At 37.3% G+C, this 22545-nt stretch overlaps 1 protein-coding gene across 7 annotated transcripts in view; it reads left to right on the plus strand.

The window, feature by feature from the left end:
• Positions 1 to 470: 470 nt before the first annotated feature.
• LOC145678605 (zinc phosphodiesterase ELAC protein 1-like) overlaps positions 471 to 22545 on the plus strand; it is a 63494-nt gene continuing 41419 nt past the window's right edge. For 2 of the 7 annotated variants that reach the window (XM_081748948.1, XM_081748951.1), the window contains exons 1-2: positions 8474 to 8580; positions 20311 to 20426. In XM_081748948.1, coding sequence (XP_081605074.1) covers positions 8571 to 8580; positions 20311 to 20426 — 126 coding nt within the window. In that variant the 5' untranslated portion in view covers positions 8474 to 8570. Of the gene's footprint in view, positions 615 to 719; positions 739 to 8473; positions 8594 to 20310; positions 20427 to 22545 lie in introns of those variants that run through there. The other 5 variants (XM_081748950.1, XM_081748946.1, XM_081748947.1 and 2 more) reach the window with 5 other exon arrangements.

Genomic DNA, 22545 nt, shown 5'->3' on the forward strand with positions numbered 1-22545 from the left:
CGTATAGTGAAACTGCACGCTTTTAACTTTGTACAAACAAGGATGTTCCTTATATTTTTTAATCAACATAATAATAGTATCCCTACTCCAACTCATTTTTCTTTACTACAATTCAATTTCCTACACAAAACAAAGAGCATGGATATTTGACGCAAAATCTTTCGCTTCCTTTTAACACACCACGGTGCTGGAATCGGAGCAGAAATGCTGGCGAAAATGCTACGAAATAGAGCATGTTCTATCGACAAGAAATGCCATAGGATATGCCATGGCATGGGAAATGCTAGAGCATTTGCTACTTTACACGGTAGGATATCGATGATACGATTTTTGCTACGAGAAACCCTACGATAAATGCTTCCGTCTAAAACTAGCCTAATAGGAATTGCACATTCAACAAACTAGGGAAAACTTGATAAGACAAGGGAAAATTTTGTCAGTCGAGGGAAATTTTATTACGGAATCATGTGAACATTACTACTTCGTTGGCAGCCCTGTTTGCACGCACTTCTTGGCAACAGTGTTTCGCATTCATGATGGTGGAGTGGCGCATGTATAAATTATTTGAGGGTCCTCGAAATTTTTATAGTCACTTGTAATCAGGATTATGTCTAGTACGTAACTTTATGATTTACGAAGAAAAAGTGCACTATATTATTGGTTTCCTTCTTTAATAGCAATTGATAAATGTATACAGTAGATTGAGGATACATATGCCAGCCGTGCAAAATGTGCCTTGTACGTAATAAGCACAGATTTTTCAAATGTTTTTCGTATAACACCATCACATGATTGCAGATTTTGGATAGCCAAGCATGAAAATAAAAATGAACAATGTTTAGCAGAAAGGGTCCAGCTATTTTTTCTCAAAACTTATAATTTCGGGGGGCCGCGGTGGCTCAGTGGTAGAGCGTTCACCTTTGGTGCGTGGGGTCCCGGGTTCGATCCCAGCCCCCGCAAAGTGAACTTTGTGGTGGACAAACACCGTGTGCGTGGGTTTTCTCGGGGTTCTCCCATTTCCTCCCACTTTCTTCATTCCACCAATTCATTCATTATTCATCATCACCGTCTCCTTTAGCCTAACCGGCATAACCGTCGGACGTAAAACTCAAAGATTTCATTTCATTTATAATTTCGGTAGTTTCTGTTCACATTAGGTTAGGGTAGTTTCGGTCAGATTAGGTTACTTTATGTTTGATTATATTAGTCTAGGGTTCCGGCTTAATTTTCGAAAAAAATATAGAATTTCGTTTATTTTTATGGCATATATTCCGAAGTTGGGCGTCCGCTTTCGTCAAGTTTTTTCGCTGTTATCTTCTTTCCACACTTTCTGCAATTTGCTATTAGGTTCATTAATCCGTGCTCTTCACAAACTTTTAAAAGATTTTGCTCGTTATCAACGTATTGCTTCACAAATGTTAAAACTGCTAGTTCATTGCCCTTGTACATTCGCCATGTTGATAACATAAATGCTCGTTTCTTTCCCACAATGCAACTGTTCGGTTACCTTGCGCCAAGTAGTTCCCTCCGCTCGCCGTATAGTCCCATGTTTATAACCGCTTTTATATAACAAATAAACAAGTTTTTCGAGACTCTTATATGTTATCAAGCACACAAACGATCAAATTATCCATATCTTTCCTGTAAATTTTAAAAATTTCGCTGGAAACGGACGCCCAACTTTGGAATTTAACCCATTTTTATTTCAATAGGTTTAGGTCAGTTTAAGTTAGTTTAGTTTACTTTAGGTTAGATTTAGTTAGGTTTGGTTGTTTAGTACTTGCATCTTCCATTTCTCCCGTAAATTTTGTATTTTTCACGTGCTTCTGGACCCCGTCTCATAATCATTTACTCCCTAATCTATCCTAGATCTTAACACACAAGGTGTACTCTGTAGTACAAGGAAGGAAGGTTCTAGATTACTGGCCCCCATGTAGATTAGTAGCTGGTAGGTTTCTTTCTGTACTACAGTTTATGCATTTACCTTATACAGTATTGCCGAGCGAGCGTTAGCGAGTAAAGTCGGGTTAGAGCCTGGCAGTGCATGTTGTTTTCTGTCTTTATTACTGTTCAATGGGAAGGGGGCCAGTAATTTAGAACCTTGCCGTATAAGAGCCGTAAAATCTGTTACCTTATAAAGGGATAATTTTGGAACTGGGGGGACCAAAATCAGGCAAAAAACACCATGTTTACAGTAGAAATGAGTTGATGTTACGTAAGGGTGATTACTAATAAAACATAACCTAACCACCAAAAACAGAAAATTTAGGAAGAAAGCACGAATTTTAAGCAAAGACTTCTGGCCTCTCAAATCCAAAAATCTTAACCTAACACCTAAACCATAAAAAAAATACAGAAAATGAGCAAGAAGGTTTGAATTTTAATCAAAAAATTCTGGCCCTCCAAAGCCCTTTATAAGGATAAATGCCTATGTACGTAGTGAATGTGTAACCATAGTAAAGTAGAAAAACAAGAGCAGGTATAGGAAACGAGACATATTTGTTTCACAGTGAAACCGAAATTTCATTGTGAAAATAGTGTCCTGATGCGGTCTAGAATTAGCACATGCCAGCATCTACATATAACAGATGAAGCTGACGGGCACCAGCAATAATAATTCTTCGAAGAATACAATTATTTATGTAATTACCGGTACCTCCATATATTTTTAGATCCTTATTTTCTTGGTGCGTGCTGAATAACTGACAAACATATAACCTGCCTGCACACTTACTTGCCATTAAAATGAATGCTCCTGAGATTGATTTTTTTTTATTTGATTTGAGTTTAGCGCCCCGTTCAGCAGCGAGGTTATATGAGGCGTGAGCCGATAGTTCAAGGTGGGATCCGAACCAGATGAGTTTCCACTGGAAATCCAATCCGGGTCTTCCTCACCAAAGGCGTGGATGCTATGCGCATAGCCATTGGGGACCTCAATTACTCTTTAGAAAAACAATGCAGACTAATCTGTGTTATGTGGTGACCTCATAGCAGAACATGCCGCGATTTGCGATGTGAACACAGAAAATTTGCCGCGCACCTGCAGAAAAATTGCCAGAAAAAAATAATATGCCTGCTATGTGTAGATGTCTTAAATCCACGGACGACTCGCATAAATATAGTTTGAACTGTTTTTTACGTCTTATAAAGCATATTTTTAACCATCACAAGTGTTTCTTCTGCAGAGTTCCTGCAGAAAATTTTTGACTTACAAAAGCTCATCGCAGAAAGACAAAGAAAGTTCTGCCATCGGGGTAGTGACTATAAACTAATATGGAAAATGAAATGAGATAAGATTTTAGTTTAGCGTCCCACTTTTACGCTCTTTAGGGTAAAGGAGACTGATGATTAATGAAAGTTAGTAATCGTCAAATTAAATTTTCGTTCCAATGGATGATCAAACCTGGGACTACGTGCACTGAAAGCACATATGCTAGTGACGAGACCAGCGGGGAAGGCATTACGTTTGTTTCTGTTGAGAGTAAGGGGATGGCGGATGGTTATTGGTGCCGTGTGTATCTGTTGGGAGCAGGAGTGTCACTGACGATAGATAATGTGTAGGAAGAAAGACAAGTGCGAGAAGCATGACCAATCTATACTAGGTGTGGTCAATAGAAGCTGACTTTGCATTACAATTGCATAGTTGTGTACCACACCTTTTTAACTATAGTCATACATGATTTATATGCTCTCCGCCCATAGGAATAACTTCCTGAAATATTGCTCTTTTTTTCTGAAATAATAAATTTTACATGTAAATTTGATTTAAAATTTTCCCATATTCTTTATCTGCACCGTATTATATATGATAAATGAAGAAATAACTGTATAATTACTAATGTTTGCAATTGGGTGCAATATATAATGAATCAAAACCTTACATTGCACCTGGATTGTTCCTATTTTGAATTTAACACAGTTTGTTTCATAAATTCTTGAGGTAGGAAAGAAGCAGTCTGAAAACTTATCAAAAATGGAATCTTATTAGTCGTATAACGTGGAAAAAACACACAGTTAAAGAAATGGACATCTTTATTAATAGTGTTTGAGAAATAGAAATAATAAAAAAAAAGTTTAAAGTACGAGTGTGAGTATAAGTAACAAAGTAGAACTCACAACACTCCATAAACCGACAAATAATTTAAATTTCTCTGCCAATATTCTGTCAGTAAGTAGTATAGAATTTTATATAATAAGAGTACGAGTTTGGAACATTACAGAGAGAGAAAACAATAGCATGTACAGGACAAGGTTATCCAAGAATATATCTAAGATGTGAAAAGTGACAAGTGTATATAAGATCCAAATGAATATACAACATATAAAGAGTGTAGTTGACGGTGAGGACGTAGAAGCGACATTAACTGCAAGTTATTAGGAAGTTTTTATAATGTTTAATTTAAAAGTGTCCGTGTTCAGGATATTTGGAGATATTTCTTCAGTTAAAGACTGGGACAACAGCATTGATTTTTATGTTACTTCTAGCTTACAATGCTACGAGTCCATGGCAATAGAGGGGCCGAAATATGTAGTGGGACTTAAATTCTACATTTGAACAGCAATTGTTCTCCAAATTTGAATTCTAACTGATTTTATATCACCATTTCCTATATAGGCACGAATATATCGATATACAAAAGCGAGAACTAAACCCGGATCTCCGGCTTATTGTGCCGATAGGCTTACTACTACGCTACCCAGTCCGCTCTCTGAATAGCCATACATTCTGTTACTTCTGAAGTTGGTGCTTAGCAACTGAGAGCGTATGGATTTAACATACTCCTGTTCTTGACATTTCTGATATTTTTGATTATTCATATAGGAAATGAAACTTTTTGATATTTAATTTCCTTTTAAATTTTTTATTTCATTATTTACTAATTTATTTATTTGTTCATTTTTACTTAATGCCAGATTAATCATAGAACTGCAGCGAGTGAAAGTAGTAAATGTGAGCACTGTGTAATTAATGGTGTTTGTCCTAACGTGAGGTTATTGTTACATCCAGATCAACACTCTAATACAGTTACTACCAAATAATGTCTCAACTTTTGGATGAAATTCAGTTTTCTCGTCTGTTATCGAAGTTTCTTTTTACAAATTAGATTCATAGAATGGAAACAAGTTGTAATAAGAACAATCTGTTTGATATATAAACAGTAGCAGTAGAATATTAATACAACCGTTACAAATTATTTGAAACAAGGATATGTATATACATTGAGACCTGTCTATGTTGGCTACCATCGGTTCCATTGAATAGGGGCCAACTTACAGAAAACAAGTGTGATTGGTGTATTTTTAGAATAGGGTTTCTAGTATTACTTGATTGTATAATTTTAATAAGCAGTGGCACAACAGCTACTTTTAACTAATGTATATAGAGTAATCATAACAATACCAGTAATAGAAAATATTACTACAGTATATTTAATATATGTACCTTTCTCTTCCTGAAAACTAGTCTGGCACACTGAATTATTTAGACTGAAAACAACCATAAAATCGAAACGTATGTACGCAGCTTATTGAAATTGATATTGTAGCACACAGAGTTATTCAGATTGAAAACAAGAAAAGCAAAATTATAAATTGAATAATTTATATGCAGTTTATATGATTGTTTTTTTTTTTTTTTCGGCAGTGACAAATATTTTTCGTAGGTACCTTTGGAGAAGTAGCAAATCAGTTATTAATAACAAATTTACTCATGGTGGTTCATTCTAGACGTATGTCTTATTCTTTTTGGCACATATGCACATTTTAATTTTATAGTTAACCACCTCTTGTTATTGAGCTTCAAGTGTTTCCCTTGGAACAAAAGATGTTTTAAGAAAATCTTAAGGGAATTCATATCTCAAAACCTCCGCTACCTTTCGACAAGCTGTCAGGTGCCAATAGGTGACAATTAAGATGGTTACCTTTAACCTTGAGAATTTTCCGGAATTACCAAAGCTCCTCACTGATGAAAGGAGCCGATATAGCTAATGGTTTTACCAAAACAGACAGGGTAAACAAATACGTACAGCCATTTCCTGAATTTCTGTACGTGCTTTTTCTTATTCACATCTTCCTTCACCACCCCTTTGTCAGGGTAGTATTGTGGCCATTGACCTCCAAATACAAATCGTGGGAATCTTTGCTTCTCTGTCTCCAGTAACAAATACGAACATTTGGCTCTCATATGGGAATACGAAAGAGTTAAGAAAAATAATAAAGCGTATTTTGCGTGGCCAAGATATGCAGGTAAATTTATCATTATCATCATAGGATAAACATTGCTTCAATGTGGCCAACTTCCAAGATAGATAGGTGGCCAACTTACGGAGTAATAAGTGACGGATGTGTTATGGGAAAATGCAGGTTCAAGACGAACCACGCCAAGATAAGCAGGTGCCCAAGTTGACAGGTTTTACTGAATATAATTAGATAGATAAAATAAAATAAATTAAATACGAGCTTAAGTGAAACAATTTTTTTAACTTCCTTTAATTCTAGGTAAGATTTTTTAAAAATACCTTTTAATTATTGGATCACAAGTGCTTTGTTATCATGGTTGGTTCTAGACTTTGTAAAAGGTATGTAGTAGTTTGACCTCTATTTGAAGATTTACAACAGGAGAGTTATGTTCGCTTGCTGCTGCTTGTAGTGTGCAACTTCTTTCAATTCCAGTTCTAGTAAGAACTCCTTTTCACAGACAGTTAGTTTTCTCCTTTTGTGAGGAGTCGATAGATATGATAGTTAATGTAGGAATAAGTGTGATATAGTACATGTTATTAAATGCCATTTCTTGCACGCAATTTCTATTTTTTCTTGTTTACAATGATATAAGTAACATAATCACTTTAAAACAAGTTTCTCATCGGAATGAGAATGGAATACATAAATTGTACCCGAAATTTTCTATCTTTTCGAGAAAATATTTTTTTTCCTATTAAAAAAAATATTTATCGGCTTTTTAAAAACAATTGTTACTTTTTACTGAATTTCCATATCCAAATTTATATCCTGGAGTAAAACAAAAAGTTATCTTTTTTAACCATTTCGGTCGGTTTTGGCGTTTTTCTACATTTTCAGTTAGTGACTTATTGCTCAAAAACTATTTTCCCGATTAATATGGTTAAGACCCTGCTTTTTAGAACAGGGATGTGGCTGTTTTTAAGTGTAAATTACATTGCAGTGTTGCCATCGGGAGGGAAATGTAGGGGTGAAAATTACGAAAAATTCCCTAAACGAATTTCAAGTTTTTTGTAGCAGGCACCACTGTCGCCACATGAGTCCAAGTTACCAAAAAAAAATTCTTTGGTGTGTTGACAAGGTACAGTGAAAACCTGAAGTCGCTGGCTGCCTTACAAAGAGACAAAGAAAAGCTTCTCTGTTATCATACATATGAAATTTTGACACCTTTTACGCCTCAGAAGCAAAATTGAACAGATATTTCGGGGCTACAGCTTTCCGAAAGGGAAATTTTGCGAATTTTTCGCCTGAAATCGAGAATTAACTTTTTGGGGCTGGAAAAACTGCCACCAGACAGATGCAAACTATCTGAAAATAAACCTTGGTACCCCACTAATATATCCTACAAGTATCATGGCGATATCTAACTAAGCATGAAATTATATATATATATATATATATATATATATATATATATATATATATATATATATATATATATATATATATATATATATATATATATATATATATGATTGTACCTCAGAAATTCACCATTTTTACCATTTACAGAACATGGTTTATTATAAAGTTAACTACGGAATTGCGGAAATGCAGATCAAATCACCTGTTTCTTTGATGGGCTTTTTTACTTGTAGTTATTCTGTTTGCCGCACGACCAAAGTTTGCCCTATCTCTAGCGCATTAAATAAGTGGAGTGCACACACTTTACTTTTCGAAAATATTCGTATATTCAGAAATATTAGTTGAAGAAAACCAAAAGAATATTCTGTCTTTGAACGTGTTAACATACCCGCGACGTTGTTAGTTTCTGTAACACTTGGTCTGATTATTTACGTATTTGTTGCGTCTTCTAAAGCTATTTTAGTTATCAGTTTCCCTATCCATTAACACAAGTTTTACATTAGTCCTCTGTTTATTTATGTATTTTTCTCTGAAACAGAATTAGCTCTGGAAAAATCACAAATGAAAGTTGTTACTCACTAGTGAAGGGTTGTAATATATAAAATCTATCATACTATTGCATTAATGTACGTGAAAGAGATAAGGAGGCACAAAAGATCTTTAAATACGTTCTTCTATCTAATATTTGTAGGTAAATGTAGTCATTCAGTTGTTAAGCACTTGAGATTTTAAAGGTAGAAAAATTTTGCAACTGTATACGTAATAAATAAAGAAATTTTCCTTACATCAATAGATGTAATGTATATTTTCTAACATTATGCCCTTTTTTTTCTCCCGAACCCATAATAGATTAAAGCCTTTATCTTTGCAGATTTTTGTTAATCAGTTGAATTTGTCGTTTCGTATATCATGCAGTTGGTATTTCTGGGGACTGCTTCCTGTTATCCGACAGCCATACGAGGTGTTTCATGTACTGGGGTACGTTTTGAAGGTATATAATTGTTTATCACTTCCTTTTCGTTTTATTTACTTGTTTGTTTGTTTTTACTTTATGCCAGATCAATCAGTAATCCATTTAAAGTTGAATATATATCGAGATCCAACACAAATAACTGAAGAAATTCATTGTATTATAGAAAGATGTAATAAATACGTACATTTAGTTAGTTAAAGTATGCATATGTACGCACTTTCGTGGATTTGAACAATAAAATTGTTAACATTAAGCACTTGCCTTCTACTAATGTCTTGTTCTATTTCTTCAGAGTTTATTTATTTATTTCTGTATTTCGCTATTGCTGTAGCCGTCAAAAAGAGCCGTTTTGAGTGCAAGCTGGGTACTCTTATAATTTTATCCTATGAAAGCTCTTTGTCCTGTAAAAGAAACATTGACCTCAAGTATTTTGACAAGCATCAGCTTATGTTAATAGTATTGTGAGATATACATGCATATATTATTCGATCAATATCATAAAGTTAACGAAATATCTCCCGAGATTAGTTTTTATAATACAGTGTCACTGCATATTAGCTTTTTTTTTATTTATTTATTTTTTAAATGGTGGTGGTTGTTTGTAGACTGAAAATGAAATCCGTGCTAAGTGCCGACAATGGAAAAGTTATGTTTAATGCCAAAATGTGGGCTACATACCTAACACCCCTCAGTTAAAATCGAACTATCTAATATTCACTGTGGGAGTATTTCAAATAATCGCCAAAAGAATGCGCGTGGGCCTATGGGCACCAGTTTTGAAGTAAAACCTGGTCTGTTTACTCAACATTTTCGTTTCGGCACTTAGCACGGATTTTATAGTCAGTCTACATTTATATGTTCAAGTAAACTCCTTTTCGTAGTTTTTCTTAAATTCTTTTTCTAGCACTTGACGGTCTTATTATCGAGTGCCAGAAAGTGAGCTAAGGATGTCCAATCCAAATAAAGTCGCCATTCAAATATATTGTAATGACAAGCTACACGCTTCCCTTTATTCATGGAATTAAAAAAGAATGGAACTAATCATAGTTTTTGTTTCCATTCATTTTTATTCGTGGGCCGGACGAAACTCGCTCTCGGGGTCCTATTTGGCCACCACTGGTGTAAATAGTTTGTTGTTCATATTAATATCTATATCTATCTATCTATCTATTTATCTGTCTATCTATCTATCTATATCTATATCTATATCTATCTATCTATCTATCTATCTATCTATCTATATATATATATATATATATATATATATATATATATATATATATATATATATATATATATAGAGAGAGAGAGAGAGAGAGAGGTAGATAGATAGATAGATTTATCGGATGTTCTAAAAATGGCGCCCGTGGACCGCAGACCAAAATAAAGCGAACATGTTATATGAAGTTATGCCATCCGGGGCCTCTTTCAGCCGTTATGGGGAATCAAAATTTCACAATGTGACAACGTCGCAAATTAACTTGGAGCCATTAGCATTATTCTATGAATACAACAAGCAGTTGAATCGATTGCTATACTAATAAGTGATTCTGGTGTCAATCAATACAGAGTGTGGTGGACAAACACCGTGTGCGTGGGTTTTCTCGGGGTTCTCCCGTTTCCTTCCACTTTCTTCATTCCACCATTTCATTCATCACTCATCATCACCGTCTCCTTTAGCCTAACCGGCATAACCATGGGACGTAAAACTCAAAAATTTCATTTCATTTCATTTTCAATCAATATAGACTTTAGCTGCCATCTGCAAAGAATCGATATAACTATTTAGTAGAGTGGTAGATCTAATACATGATTATTTATTTGCGACGTTGCCACATAGTGCAATTTGTGTATCCAGACGAGGACTCGAGAGATGTACAAATAAATAAATAAATATATTGCTTTATTTTCAGTTATAGAATTATGTCCTCTGGTCCGTGAGCGCCATTTTGTGTGCGTGTGGTGTGTGTATCTGTGTGTGGCTTGGGTCTAAAAGAACCAATATCACTTTTTGGCGAAAATGAAATGTTCGTCAGATTTTAACGCCTATAAATGGATATTTTCTTGTGCAAGAAAAGCAAATGTTAATATGAATGGTATATTTTCCAAACTATTTCGTGTTGACATTTGCTCTTCTTGCACAAGAAATCAATTTATAGACGTTAAAATTGAAGAGTGTCTCATTTTTGTCAAAAAGTGACATTGGCCCTTTTAGACCCAAGCCACACACACACACACATATATATATATATAGTATGTTTTATAAACTTACTGGAACAAAAGGGGCCGCGGTGGCTCAGTGGTAGAGCACTCACCTCTGGTGCGTGGGATCCCGGGTTTCGATCCGAGCTCCCGCCAAGTGGACTTTGTGGTGGACAAGCACCGTGTGCATGGGTTTTCTCGGGGTTCTCTCGTTTCCTCCCACTTTCTTCATTCCGCCATTTCATTCATTTCTCATTATCACCGTCTCTTTTAGCCTAGCCGGCATAACCGTGGAAAGGAAAAAAAGATTTCATTTCATTTTTTTATTTACTGAAACAAATAATTACATTTATATTTGCATTACATTTAAAGAAGGGATTTGGAAAGAATAGTTTACTAATCGTGAATATAGTGGGACAACTTTACAGATTCAGCAGAATAGCAATCGGAATTCACAGCCAAAATGAAGAAACCGACTTAACTATTAGGTATTAGATATATGAATATTATAGTGCTGCCAAAATGTCTTGAGCCGTGGCAAAAATGCGAATTAAAGCTCACCCATGCGTTGAACCGATAAGAGTTTAGCTGTTGCTAAGGGAGAGAGCTTTAGCCAAAGGGAGTTGAATTCCTTCAACCGATAGCAGCGCCTGGAACGGAAGACTGGGTGTCAAGTCAATGTAGTATAGCTTTAGTACCAAGGCTCGCCGAATGAAAGTGTTAACACCTACCAAAACTGTCTCGGTAGTATTCCGTAACCCACCTTGGAGGACCTGGATTCGATTCTCAGCAATACATCTGGATAAAGATGATTTTCATTTCTTTTTTTTTTTTTTTTATTCAAAACAATTGTTGTCTTGAGGCTCAGAGAGCATGTTGTAACCTTTTATCTGTTAATAAGAAACGCTGGCACATATGGCAAATTCCCTTTTCTACCGAAACTTCCGTAAGGTTAGTCACTTTCTACTTTTGGTCCTATCATCATTTTCCTGTCTGTTCTTATTTCCCTGTAGGTCTGCATTCTCGAAGAATGCTGAAATATTGATTCAGAAGTTTCTGTTTTGGTTGTCAATAAAGAAGATATAATTTGCTGAGCCGTGTACTTTCTGTGTTATTAGTTTGATGTCGCACACATGCCTTTTGCTTAAACGTCAGAATTACTGCCGGATTTCTCCGGACACTTTTTGCTGAGGATTCGACCTGCTGACCATCGAAAATGACGTTTGTTTTCATCACGAGTATGGGAGGTGCTGGCTTGCACACCATCGCCCCATATTTGGAATTAAGAGGAGGATAGAGGCGGAGTTTCAATCAAACCTCGGAAATGGAAGACTAACAAAACCATGAGGTTGGGAGACATTCGGGGGTCTTGACGTTCAACTTGCTTGGGAGACAACGCGTGCTTAAAGAGGGTCTTTTCGACTCATCACACGATGGGACTTCATCTGCTACCAAAGGTAAAGTACCAATACATCAATCAGGAATGCATACACCAAATGCATCTTTAAATCCGTTACAAAGATAATTCTTGCTTTATCCTTTCCCTTCTACATTTGCTGTGCCAAATATTCAAAATTAATTCGAGTTGTGTTTTATTTCTAAAGTTTACAAAGACAAGATACATTCCCATAGTTGTGAGAAGAAGTAGTAATTTGTTAGATTCTCAGTCTAAAGTTTTGAGTCGTCTTGTTGCATTTATTTAGTAGAAAAAGATAACGCTACCATTTCATCTGAACCGATAAATGGTAAGGTTTCATTGTGGAGATGTGTCGTTTTTGTTCTCTGTTGCGTCTCTTGTTTAGTAAAAGATTGGCCTGAAATTCTATTTAGTTGGGAAGTACAATGTATGTTTATTGCGTTGTTCTATGTTTATAATTTTTATGAATTTTATCATAGATTGAAGTTGACTTTATTTGGTGTATTGTTCCGAGTTGTTTTCTTGCATGCCTCTGCTTATTTAGTGTTTCTTTTTTCACTGTTTATATGTTGCGGCATTTTGCACAAAATTATGAGTTGTATGATAATGTATGTGATAATTTAGATCTGATCGAGTATTTCGAACCTATTGCGTCTTCGTCCCCTGGTAAAATATATTTTACTTGCAAGTGCTTAGACCATATGAAACGTAATTTGCAATTTAGGTAATCCCTTTCTGACATTGAGTACGGGTCAAGTTGCGTTTCTTCTAGTTTTGTGACAAATTCCGACATGGCACTGGGCGGTAAGATAATATGGGCTTACTTAGTCATATATTTCGTCCGGAACCTTTGTTTGGCCGCATGGGTGACGATGCGGCTCGATACGTGGACCAGTTTGAAGTGTTGGCGCAGGTTAATAACTGGACAGATGCAAAGAAAGAATGGATTTTAGGATCTTGCTTAAAAGGGCCAGCGTTTTACTGGTTTGATTCTGTTTCAAAACAGCCGGACTTCCCGGATATGACCTACGATCAATTTACAAATAAATTCAAGGACGCGTTTAATAATGTGTTGCTGCCGCAGCTCACGGAACACGAAATCAGAAGCAGAGAACAGGCATCCAATGAATCTGTTCTTTCTTACGTATATGCTAAGTGCAACTTGATTCTTAGAAATGATAAGGACGCTCCCGTTCAGAAGCAAGTTCAGTTGATTATCGATGATTTAATCCCTGAGTATATGAAGGTGGCCATAAATTAAAAATACGATAGGTAGAGCATTTGGTGCAGGATTTATTGGATAAGGAGAAGGCTTGTGTTTTGTTACAACGGAAGTCAATGGAAAAATTAATGAAGCAAAATCATTTTCTCTCGTATTCAGCTGCTCAGCTTAACCCACCGGATAATGTTGAAGTCCAACCTAGTGCGGTTTCGCAAAATCAGCAATCTCACAGCCTTCTGCACGGACTTTGCCCGATGCTGCTTCAGCTTCAAAGTCGGCGACAGAGGACTTTAAAGAGCAACTCAGCCATTCAGAAGCAATTGGCCCAGTTATCGTTACAAGGTCAGTCCGGGAATGAAAACAATACTTCACGTAATAATTTTCGCCGTAACAACACTCAGCGGTTTCAACAGCGAGCTTCACGAGGCAATCAGGGTAACAACGGTAATAATAATAATCAAGCTAATAGGCACCCTGTCATTTGCCATAAGTGTGGTAAGGAGGATCACCTCGCCACACACTGTTTGAGTGATTTAAACTAAGTGCGAGGGTTGATGAAAAAGGGCCATTGACTCTAAAGTGTATCAAAGTCCCTCTGCAGATTAATAAAGCTCTTCCTCGTGTTTTAGTACGGCTAAACGGTAAAGAGGGTCCTAATCTTTTAGATAGTGGTTCCCAGATTTCATGTATTTCGGTTCAAATGGTTCCACACAAGGTTAAAATTGTACCTACAAATAGTGTTTTGAGAGGCTTCGTGGGGAAGACGTTGCCTGTTAATAGAATAGCATTGGTTCGATTCCGGCTTAGGTCGGAAGTATTCTGTCATCCTTTTAGGGTGATCCCTAGTTACCCCCACCCCCTTTTTGTCCAAGATTTTCTGCTTGCGCGTGAGGCAGACCTTGATCAGAAAAGTTACATATTGGAGATCACTAGATTTGTGAGAATCCCATCCTCCATTTTACCTATTCTGAAAGAGTTAGCTACGATTTCTTTAGAGTTAGCTACTCTTGTCACTCCTTGGTTTTAAAGTGGGGTCATCTACTTGGTTGCCTCTCCCCCGTACTAAAGTTTGTGTACCTGTCCGGAAATTTTACGATTTAGTTGGATCGAGAGACTGGTTACGACCCACAACTTTTGTTTCGGGAGTGGTTGACCTTTTAATGCAAGAGTGCTCTGTTGACAAAACTAATTCTTTTGTTTGGAAGTCCAACCCCACCAACAGAGGACATTTATTATGGAAGAATCAAGTATTAGAGCAGGCAGTGGGCAAGGAAACTGAATATCTATGTACGGATGTAACGCTTAGTGATGGTCCTCAGACAGCTGAGAACCCTAACTTTGACTGTACCCGAGTTGACGTAAATTCTGCGCTTTCTGAGCCCGAGAAACAGCGTTTTCACGATCTCATTACTGAATTCAAAGATGTGTTTAGTTGGTCCCTCGATGATTTTTCTCAGGCTCGGGACTATGAGCATGATATCCAACTTAAAGATCCGAAACATATAAACATCAAGCCCTATGCGATCCCGTACCACCTTCGGCATGCTATTAATGACTAGATAGAGCTGTTGTAAAAACAAGATGCAATTCGGCCGTGCCGTTCTCCATGGAATTCGCGCATTACATTGGTGCGCAAGAAGAATGGCTCTTATCATTTATAATTTATCTTAGGAGTGTTAACTCTCACGTTATCGCCTCGACCTTTCCGGTAGCGGCCATACAGGACATCTTAGAACGCTTTAGTGGTCACAAGTTTATTAATAGCTGTGATCTCACCTCGGGTTTTTACGAAATTAACTTACTGAGAGGAGCCAATTGATCACTGCTTTCTCTGTTTCTGGTGAGAAGCAATATTGTTGTAAAATTTTGCCGATGGGTCTGGCCCCATAGCAGAACGTGCTGCGATCTGCAATGTGATTGCAGAAAATTTGCCGCACCTGTGCAGAAAAGTTGCCAGAGGGGGAAATATATATAAATAAAATTAGCCAACAAAAAACTATAAAAACAAGCCTACTATGTATAGATGTCTTAAATGCACGGACGACTCGTATAAATATAGTTTGAACTTTTTTTTATATCAAATACTCTGTAGCAGTAAAGCTAAAGATGTTTTATTTGAGTATACCATTGTCTGAGGCCATTATGTGAAAGCTGGGGCTCAGTCGTTACTAATATAATGGAGGAAAGGCCAGCAGCAAAGGATGAACTTAGTGATGATATTGGAACAACAGACCAACTTACATACATTATTCTAAATGGACCCCCATAAGAATATAAAGAAACAAGAAAATTCTTTAAAGCTGCTCTCATTACAAAATACGGTGTATTGTGTCATAAATATTTTAAATTGTTTCTTCTAGTAAAACTCTCTCAAAAAAAAATGTGACATCACAGGTTATAACTCGAACTAGGGATGCCGCTGAAAACTTGTTTACCATGCTTTATGAAACGCTGTAATAAAACATGATATTATTATCTTGATTTTTTATTTTGGAATTTCTACAGAAAAATTTTGACTTACAAAAGCACATCGCAGAAAGGCAAAGGAAGTTCTGCCATCGGGGGGTCTAGTCACTAGCCCAGGTGCATTAAATGATTTGATGAAGCTCACGCTTCAGGCCTTAGAGAAATACTCTGTTTATTATTATTTAGACGATATATTTTGGACTGGAGATACCTTGGAAGAAGTTTGGCGACCACCTGTAAGTTGTTCGAAAGATTGAGAGACCGAGGACTGAAGTTATCTCTAGAGAAGACCAAACTGGGGCATTTTTTCAGTGGAATTATTGCACCACACCGTCTCAGCATGGAATTTCGATCTCGGATCGAATTACGGACTCTATCCGTAATTACAAGAGACCTAGAACACAGAAGCAGTTGAAAAGTTTCTTAGGGTTGTGCTCCTTGGGCGAACTTATATTAAAGATTGCTTAACTATTGCGGAACCCCTGCAGTTGCACCTTAAGAAAAATGTGCCTTTCAGATGGGATGCTGCCCAGCAACAGGCGTTCGATAGGATGAAGGAGGCAGTGGCGTCTCCCCCAACTTTAATGCGTTTCCACCCAAACAGGGATATGTATGTCTTCTGCGACGCAAGGCTGCACGAGTTGAGCGGGGCCGTTCTGCAACCTGAGTCGGATGAAGAGGATGCTCCCTTGGTCCCTATCGCTTTTTGTACTAGAGCAGTTGGTCCCCACGAAAAACGTTACCACCCTCTGGATCTGGAACTTTCTGCAATTATATTTACGTTGAGACGTTTAAATACTTTTTATTGGGCCCTCACTTTTACTTAAAAACATATTGCCGTTCGCTGGTCTACCTCCGGCAAACTAAGAATGTGGCTACGTTTGCCCGCCTATTAGCAAAATTGGAACAGTACAATTACATCATCTCACATGTTCCTGGGAAAGTGAATACTCTCGTAGACACACTGTCTCGAAGTGTCAACTCTGAACGTGACATTGTGGATGAAGAAAAGAATCTTCAGGATCCTCATGTATTCTTTGTGCAGTTGGACGATAAGTGGAAAGATGAACAGCGGAAAGACCCCTACTTCACAGATATCATCGCCTTTTTGGAAGGGAGAACTTCGCAGGATTATGCTGTTGAGAGGAAAGCGCTGTGTTATGAACTTAAGGAAGATAAGAACGATGACGCAGTTTTTTAAAATAATAATTATTATTTGAACAGCATACGGCAAGTGCGTGCTCTGATGTGTTAAACATGTTTGACGTTGAACTTTTTTGACAACTGCTACCATTGCTAAGAGATGATTAATTACATAGAAAATAACAAAATATTTGAAAAGATTTACATTAGTAGACAAAAACTTCTTAAGGCTTGAGAAGTGGGATGCTCCTTGAACCAGGTAATAGCAACCGAGATTTGACAGGAGCAGTTATGCTTCTGGTACACTCTATTTTCATCACCATGGCAGAAGAGGATGTAAATGATGGTGCAGTAGATCAACGCTCTTCAATGCAGTAAGGATGCACGGTAATGTATACGTACAAAACTCCCAACCAAATCACCACGAAGCTGCCATCATCTTGTACAGTTACAATCTGGCACGCTGGATCCACGGCTTCGTGAGACTGGCATCAGTTTCGTAGCCCATCAGCGTAATGCAGTTGGCATGGAAACTTATCGCTCCATGCTGTTCACTTTCAAACTTAGATGGTCCATTCTTAGTATTCTGTGTCCTATTCAAGATGTTGGGAGAGGTGGTGGTAAAGTGGTGATACGCTCGTGGTTGTCGGTTTTTGAAGCTCTACAGCGAAGCGAGAGCTGTACAATCCATCTATTGACTGTCTGACTGGACCCCTCATTCAAGAGGATGGTTATATAGGCTGGTGATGATACTGGCTTCGAAGATCATGATCATTTAAGGCACTTGCACATTACTCAGTTATTTTATTTTCTACCACTTTCTATGTTCTCTTGCTATACTCGGATACTGTGTAACAGGTCAACCCACTTCTTGTACTATTTCTAAAATTGAATCCACATGCGTAGATCACTTGTTACTTGTCCTTGATCGAAGGCGTCTGACCGTGAGTCGAACATTTTACACATTCTGTCATCTTAATCGTTGCTTCGAGAGTCCTACACTTCCAGCTATATTTGTACGCTTCTGTGGCAGAGTCCGTACATGCTTAGAAATGAGACAGCAGTGTCTTGATGTATGCATAACGCCATCCCTAATTCATTGGCACTTCAATTATTGTAATATATAAAAAGCAAATAAACTAATATTTATATATTGTAGTTAATTTTCTCCATTGATTTTCATTTTGCAAATATTTCTTCTCCATTTGTGTAATATTCGGTTGCTCTCCTGCACTGATACCAATCTAGCCACTCTATTAGTTTTATCTTCTTTCACTAAATTCTATCCACATACAGCCTATTAACACTATCACATGACCACATAACCCTGCATTCCAATATGTCGGTGTCCCCAACTGTACGATTCGCAGCTTTTTCTCCGTTCTTTGATTTTTCTCTACTTCCTCCTTTTATCAAATGAGACCTTTTTAGCGAAAGATCTCTTTCTGTTTTCGTCTTGTGTTTATGTTTTTAGTATGTTCTGGGGTTCATGTTCTGTTCCCGCGAGTGTTAAACCATTTTTAGCGTGTAGTGGAATTGTATTCGTCACCGTTGAGACATACAACTCCTGAATCGTTTCCAAAGGAATAGTGGACTATTCTTAATGCACTGAGGAGCTACTAGCGTTAGGGATGTTAGAGGAGGAAATCTGATAGTGACTCCCTGATATAAAATTGACTATAAATATTCAATAATGTGCAAGTCGTGGAGGTCGAATAGACTGGGCAGGTGTTCAATAATGTTTATTTATTTTATCGCCGTAGAAAATGCCAGTTTATGGTTTCGTCATTAATAAAATTCAAAATATTTAAGAATATCATTTTACAGATATTATACATTTGTAAGAATCCTAAAATAACAGCTTGGATAATTTATAAACATTAATTCTCGTTTGTAATCCTTTTGCTTGACAATTTAATATTTAATATTGATCTTACACAGATAATATATATTTTTTTTTTAAATTGCGTACTTGACATTTGTTTTAACAGAATTTAGAAGTTATTGTAAACTTCTATTCCTATGTGGTGTTCCGAGTTTTTATTAATCTAGTTTTGTATATATAATGGGTATTTGTAGTATTGTTTTAGTGTAAGTCGGAATGTAATACAAAAGTTTGCTTATTCATAGTTACAAACTAGCATTGATTACTCGCTTCGCTGGGTTGAAATAAAACGGCATCGGAAGTGTCATTGTTCGCCTCAGCGACTCCAAAAGCTATGGATTCGACACTAATGTCGGTCATTTTGGATTATTTTTATATATCCCCCCAACTTCCGGACCTGAATTTGGATTTAAACGACATCGGAAGTGTCACTGTTCATTTAAGCGACCTCAAAAATTATGGATTGGACACTAATAAAAGCCATTTTCTATCATATATATATATATGCGGTATTGGTAACATACTTAGCCGTTGATGCTGTGTGTTCCTCAAACCAGCCTGAAAAGGTCTGGTTTTGTTTCGAATATTGCATTGCTGTTAGGGAATGATACGATGAATGTGGTCACCTAAAATATCCATATAAATATGGACAGGTGATCGTCCTTTGAGAGAATACCCATGAATCAACGGAATATCATGAAATTGCAGTCCCACCATCACAGAGCCGCCACAATATTTAACGATCCATAATATGTTCGATACATTCGTTTTATTTTGGCATATACCACTCGGACGAACCGCATACTCTTTCCTAGCCATAGGCGCTTTATATTTTGTTCTCGACCCCATTTTCTATTGCGTAATCACGTTGGCATTTTTGATCAGAGATTCCGAAATCGCAGTCTGACCGTGGATGTTGAGGATTTGGAGTTGTTGTTGGATTGTGATTATTAATAGGTCGTCCCAGATGCTGATTGAGTTCTGAAATCAGTTGCGCCGCATTAGTTCAGCAGTTCTTTAAACAGCCCTTTTCAATCTTTGACAATCCTTTTCCACTTACTCCTGTTTCCGCTTATCATTCATCTTCGCTGATTATGTTTCTCCACGAGTTCTGTATGCTGTAACTATTTTTGACACTATCGATATACGTATATCATTATCAGTCTTGGGATACTTACTACTACTAACCGTGCACTCACAATTTGCCTGTTTAAAAATTGACGAGATCTCCCATTTTGTATCAGCAGCGTCTTCCCCACTGCACACGAATGCGTACTACTACACACATTACGTGTTGCAGTATATGGGTGTTTTTATTATTTTGATATAAGGACAAAGTTGCAATAACGTAAGCAGTAATTTTCTTAATTCTGTTAATATGTCATTTTCTTCCTTTCTAGATGGCTCTGTGTGGCTGTTTGATTGTGGAGAAGGTTCTCAAATTCAGTTACAGAAGAGTTCTTTGAGACCAGGGCAAATCAAGAAAATTTTCATAACACATCTGCACGGCGATCATGTACGTTCGATTATTATTATTATTGTTATTATTTACATTATTATTATTATTATTGAAAGTGATACAAATGGTAAGGATATGGTAGAAGAGAGGTTGCACGATTTTCTGTATTCCTAATTTTCTAATAATAATGTTGATAATATTTTACCATGAGACATATCACATGCTGCAAATTGATAATGGCTTCCATACATTGCTGTTCTGAACCGGTATTTTCATCGTAATGTAGTTATCCGTTTAAGTATTGCGCTGGGTTCCGTGGTGGACAACATTGTATCCGAGGGTTTTTTTTCAAGGTACTCCCATTCCCTGTTACATTCTCATTCCACCAATTATTCCATCATCAGTCATTTGTCTTTTCATCCGTCTCCCTTATTCTAACGGGCATAATCATTAGAAGTTAAACAGAAAGATTTTATTTTATTTCAAATATCGTGCAAGTGGAAGAATCATTATTCCTATAGCATAGCTTTACTTTACGATTTTTTAAAAAAGCTTGTGAGCATTGCCCTAGTCTATAGACATATTAAACTTTGTGCTCTTTTCTAGAGTTGTTTTTGTGTTTGTGGTGGTTGCGTGTGGTGTATTGATAATAAAAGTTAATTATGAAACTCTAAATGGTGAGAGTGAAAATCTGAATAATGTTAGACAACATAACGATATGTCTAACTGAAACATATCAAATGACAGGGATTTATCGTATTAACTGATGGGATATTTGGTCCAGTATTAGAAATGAAATATTTTAATCTAATGTCCTATGGTTATGCCCTTTAAGCTAAAGGAGATGGATGACTGATGAAAGCGAATGACCGTGAAATTAAATTTTTGTGCTCTCATGCCGAGATCAAACCCAAGACAACGTGCACCAAAAACACATGCGATAGCCTCGAGACCAGGTGGCTAACCTTCGTTGTATTGCTGCTGCGTTTAATCTCAGCAAAATATATCGTCGAAACAGGTAGTCTGGAAATCAGAGAATAGTCTTATAAAACAACCAACTTGTATCCAGATGCATTTTATTCAGAGACCGAGTTTTCATTTAAAGGGAGACGTTATCAAACTAAGAAATCTGCACCGGATTCGTGTGTCCAAGACGGACCACAGACATTTAATTATATTCAGGTCTGGACATTAGGCGGTCGAGGGGAGGTGTTCAACTTCATGCCCATGATCCTCAAATCACGCCACAACAGTTTCAGTTATGTGAATAGGCATATTGTCATCCTGCAATATGGCATCGTTGTACAGAAACAAGATCTATACCATAGGAGAACATGGACCCTGAAGTGGCAACATAATTACGAGCAGTGATTTGACCGGTAAGCTTCCTCACAGGACCCATTGGCACCTAGAATATTGCGGCGCACAGCATCACAGAGCCACCGCTATATTTCACGGTTGGACAGAGACACTGGATCATACGGATCTATGCGCGTCCGCCGTACGCAAATACGATTTGTGGTTTTAAATAAGGTGAATTATGACTTATCCGACCATATGAAACTTTCCAATTATCAGTGGTCCATGTTGCGTGTTTGCGGCACCATTGGCGTCGTGCTAAAGCGTTATCGGCCTTCATCAGTGGTTTCGCGCGTGCACCCGGTTCTGTATGTCTATGTCGTGTAACTCGCGGCGGACTGTGATTGTCGATATAGTCGCTGGGAGATGCTGCTTGAATTCCTCCAACACTTGCACCGGAGTTGCACAACAGTTCTGAGTGACAGTCCGCCTTAATGCTCGGTGAGACGTGTCACTGAGGATTTTCTTCCGAATACTGTTTCTCTGCCGATGTGAATTTGCCGTAAGATTTGTAGGCCTTCAATCACCTTAGTCACTTTCCCTCGCAACACATACAATACATTTGAGACTTTCGCCACTCCCGGACTATATAACCGGGCACCAACGATTGGCCTTCTTTGGAAATCAGAAAGGTAGCCCATGACTACCACCGTCTACTCAGTTCACTACACACTGCTGTTCTACCGCTTCTGAGATAGTACAGAGTTCACCCTAACACTACTATCAACGGCCAGGCGTGCCGTCACCACCTGACCGTTGCCAACCCAGGCATCTGACGTGTTCTTAACTCCAAGTGTTTCCATTAAATTGATAAGGA

The sequence above is a fragment of the Thermobia domestica genome, chromosome 2, assembly GCF_964235325.1.
Source record: "Thermobia domestica chromosome 2, izTheDome1.hap1.1, whole genome shotgun sequence".
NCBI classification, from domain to species: Eukaryota; Metazoa; Arthropoda; class Insecta; order Zygentoma; family Lepismatidae; genus Thermobia; species Thermobia domestica.